Genomic DNA, 4,208 nt, shown 5'->3' with positions numbered 1-4,208 from the left:
ACTCCCGCCAGAGGCGGCATGTCAATAGTATTCCGCTCAAGGCAGCCACAATGGAGATTGAGATTTTCTCTGACACGAGAGTCTAACACTGCTTGGTTGAAATATTATTTTTTGGGGACGATTCGCCGCTTTTGTTCTCGCCTAAAATTCCTAAAATTTACATAAAAATGTAACACGTGAGGAAATATTACTTTCCCAACATAAAAGTGCCCCCGCTTTATATTTTAAAATAATGTGCCCTCCTAAAGTCAATCGGACGCGTGCTGTTTGCTCATTTGGTTTCAGTAATGACTCCCATACTTGGCTACTGGAACATAAGAGGCATGGCGCAGCCGATCAGGAACCTGCTGGTACACGTGGGCGTCGAGTTCGAAGACAAGCGCTACAACTACGGTCCGGAGCCAGACTACGACCGCGAAGAATGGCACGGCGAGAAATTCTGTTTGGGTCTGAAGTTTCCCAACCTTCCCTACTACATCGACGAGGACGTGAAGATGACGCAGAGCATCGCCATCATTCGCTACCCGGGTCGCAAGCACGAACTGGCTCCAAGGTTCGCAGAGTAATAACTTGTTTCTGTTACGTATTCTGCCCCCCATGAGCTGTTCGGTGTAGTAGTAAGCAGAAGCTAACTGTATTCTTATGTACTGAAGAACAAACTTATTTTCTTCATTACGCGTACCCGGTATTCTATGTTACAATGCTAACAAAATAAAATGCTCGGCTTTTACAGCACTCTGTCGCGGTCATTGGAAATATAAGGGACTTTAAACATATACAATTGTTGTTTAAATCAATGGTTCGGAACGTTATTGCTAATGCTAACAGTTTGGGAAATTGAATAAAGCGACCAAAGTCATAACGGTGGGGCACAACTGACCAATAGGGAGCTCAAAATATATGAACATTAGTAAGTCTCACGATGCGATCTGATAATGGCAGCAGCTGGCGGTTCACCTTAGCAGTTAAAGTTGGTAATGCATTTGCTTTGTATGAGACTAATGTTTGGTGTAATATAGTGACGTCGAGCAATTCCGTATTATGGATGAGATTCCAATAGATTCGCATGTTTTAGAAATAGAATGCAGGGAATATTGCTGTTTCCTGTTTCTATATTGTTTTAAACACAAATCATTGTGCCCCCATTTAGAACATAACACGAAACTCTTCAGCGCACAAAAATGCAAAATGAAAAATTTGTTTAATAATTGAAATATTTGCCGCGAACCATTCTGATCTTTATTTGTTCTTTTTCGAGAGCCGCCTCAGGCGACCACATAACTGTAAGTTCTCTCAGACAGAGTGATTCTTGTATTCTTTGTTTGTTTATGCTCCTTGCCCTGAGATGCGGCTTTATCATTTCCTTTGTCGCAGAATGTACTTCGAGATGTATCTCGAAAGATTGCAGCAGATATCACGTAGGGGTGAGAATCCTGGTAGCCACAAATGTAGACACTGGAGTTGCAGTTGAATGAAACTCTTTATTGGGCTGACTTGCGCAGGCAAAAATGCTAAGTGAATCGGCGGCGGCGATAACAGCAAACATGCTCTTCGGTCGTAGAACTTAGAATCCCCGTTTCACGCGTCCGCGCTCGATTTTAAAGCGGAGGCGAAAGATCGAGATGAAGCACCAAACGATGACTAGCATGCAGTAGAACATTGCAGAAAAGCATGCGCATGGCTGCAATAATTCAAGATACATCTCTCATCTTCCTTCGCTACGCAAATGATAAAGCCGCGTCTCGCGACAATGAGCATGAACAAAGAAATAGTGCAATAATTGCTCTGGGCGATAAAATTTAGTTATACAGCCGCGTACTAGTGGCTGTCGAAAAAAAACAAATTAAGATCAAAATAGGTCGCGGCAATAATGATGAATTCATGAATGAATATCGAACACAGCGGATATTGCCGGTGATTCGCTGCATTTATTCAGATTCTGGCTGCGTAATATGAATTTCACACATCACAGGCGGACACAGTAAAAACGGAGCAAATGTTTTTGAAGTACTTTGCGCTGTCCTGGTCTATGTTTGTATATTTTAAAAGTTCACTAAGAAGATTGGCATATACGATGCTATCACTGCCGTGTTACATTAGAGAACGAAATTTTCATTATGACTTTTTCTCTTTCCATTCTTTCTTTTCAAAGATTGTATGGGTTATGATTTCTTGCAGGGATGAAGAAGAGACTCGGGAGCTAGACCAGCTGGAGCAGCAGGCGCGTGACTTAGCCCTCAACCTGATAATGGCCGTCGCATCGCCCAACTACGAAGACAGCCGACCCAAGTACGAAGAAAACATGGAAGGCATCCTTCAGCCTTGGGACGAGCAGCTCCAGGAGAAGCTCTGGGTCCTGGGAGAGAGGCTGACATACGTCGACTTCCTCCTGTACGAGGCACTCGACTGGAACTACGAGCTGAATGCGAGCGCGTTCGAGGAATTTCCGATATTGGTCGCTTACATGAAGCGATTTGAGGAGCTACCGAATATTGAGGAACATTTCAGCTCTGAGAACTACACTAAGTATCCGATCTTAGGACCAATGATTCCATGGGGGTTTGAAAAGGAATAATTCGAACTGTCTTGTAGCTGTCCTTCACAGTTTTTGTTTGTTTTTTTTTTTTGCACAAAGATGCGAAATACTCCTGCTTGGGTCTATTTATTTTAGAATTTTTCAAGGCGATGTTGAGCTGGCAAATTGGAATTACCCGACTACTGAGTACAAAGAGCGCTTGATGCGAAAATGCTAGCACTATAATGTAAGCGTACCCGATAATTCTAGTATTCAAACAATCCCTTCTATTTTAGTATTTACTAAAATCTCATACTGTACGCAAGAATGAACACTTGCACAAGCGCCACAGTGGTAGTGAGAAAGCAGTAAATGTTTCTCACAGAGGCAGTAGCAAAACAGCCACCGTTCGATTAGTATACGGGTTCATCACTACAGTCCGCAGATGAGTAAATATTCAAAGTGCCTTAGCTAAAGATAACCGGCTTGTGTTTATGCCTTATGGCATAAATCGAATTTGTTTTCTTCCATGAAACAATTGAGTTACTGAATATGCATTTTGGTTTCTTTACCGCCGTGCTTCATGTCCCTTCATACATTCCATAATTGATAATGGTTTTATTTTGTTGCAGAGGAGGGAATAAAAGCGAGCGAAGATCGTTTGTCCAAGGAAGCTTCATTTCCTGGCATGCCTGAAATAAAATTGGGAAATCCATAAATTACGATCGTTTTCAGGCAAAACAGAATTTACGAGGACATGATCGATTGGAGCAATTGGCAGGGGACGATGGCGAAGCATAATGGTCATATAGAATTATGGGAACACTAAGGTTTCGCCTTTAACCGTATCACGCAATGCAGTAGGTTACCATCCCACTTATATAGCCCCGCTGTAACTAAATCGAATGAACGCGATTGCTTGGCTTAGGGGCAACATGAATGTAAGGGTCCTGGCAAGTTAATTCGATGTCACCGTCGCACATGAAATGAGAAGACCGGTTTGGAACCTCCTGTCAAGCGATTGGAACCTCCTGTCAATGATTGGCGATGTTAGTTGCCAGATACCATCCTCCAGCGCAATTCTCATTTTTGTTCGCTCAAAGCGTTGGTGCCGACGTCGACGCCGTATTTGCGGCAAACGGAGCCTTTAATCTTATGGCGTAAAACGTTTGCTCTGCGCATTCCTTTTCACTAACAAATTGTGCTAGTCAGATGCTCGATACGACAGTTCAGAAAAACTATTTAAGCTTTGAGCTGATGATTAGCTTTTTACGTTCTCGCTAAAAAATCCGTTCGCTGTAACCTACGGCTTCACCCAAGCAACATTCTGTTTTCGTGGGGTGAAAGATGGCGAAAGAGCCTTGAGTGTACAGTGGTTCAGTGGTTAGCATGTATCTACGAGTAGGGTTGACGAGAAGACAGCTGATTGGTGTCCTACCTGGAGTAGAGAATTGTGTTTCCTTAAAGAAGGGGGGGGGGGGGGGGCTTTGAATGTTAATGTGCATGAATGAGGTAGATGCCGGAGCGGTGGTCTGGGTTGTGGCAAATAGGGCGAGGAGGTTATAGCTATAGAGGACAAGCTGTCGGGCTAGTTGGTTTTCCATCATTTTTGCAGCGCGTAGCCAGACAAGGACAAAGGCCTGTTCTTACGTCTTTGTCCTTGTCCGGCTACGCGCTGCAAAAACGCTCATAG

The 4,208-nt window shown here is 43.5% G+C and overlaps 1 protein-coding gene across 1 annotated transcript; it reads left to right on the top strand.

The window, feature by feature from the left end:
* Window positions 1-287: 287 nt before the first annotated feature.
* LOC146180110 (glutathione S-transferase Mu 4-like) lies at window positions 288-2,615 on the top strand. Its single transcript, XM_084579938.1, has 2 exons — window positions 288-553; window positions 2,179-2,615. The coding sequence occupies exons 1-2, from the start codon at window positions 288-290 to the stop codon at window positions 2,573-2,575; spliced, it is 663 nt and encodes a 220-aa protein (XP_084436064.1). The 3' UTR covers window positions 2,576-2,615.
* The last annotated feature ends 1,593 nt before the right edge of the window (window positions 2,616-4,208 follow it).

Source organism: Amblyomma maculatum, chromosome 9 (assembly GCF_055883805.1).
Source record: "Amblyomma maculatum isolate TAMU_Amacu chromosome 9, ASM5588380v1, whole genome shotgun sequence".
Lineage (NCBI taxonomy): Eukaryota > Metazoa > Arthropoda > Arachnida > Ixodida > Ixodidae > Amblyomma > Amblyomma maculatum.
The sequence above is the reverse complement of the archived record's forward strand: the minus strand, read 5'-3'. Positions and strand labels throughout refer to the sequence as shown.

Coding starts and splice junctions, on each gene's coding strand:
- LOC146180110 (XM_084579938.1), top strand. CDS start 288: ATGACTCCCATACTTGGCTACTGGAACATAAGAGGCATGGCGCAGCCG. Junction 554..2,178: donor AAGCACGAACTGGCTCCAAG/GTTCGCAGAGTA, acceptor GATTTCTTGCAG/GGATGAAGAAGAGACTCGGG.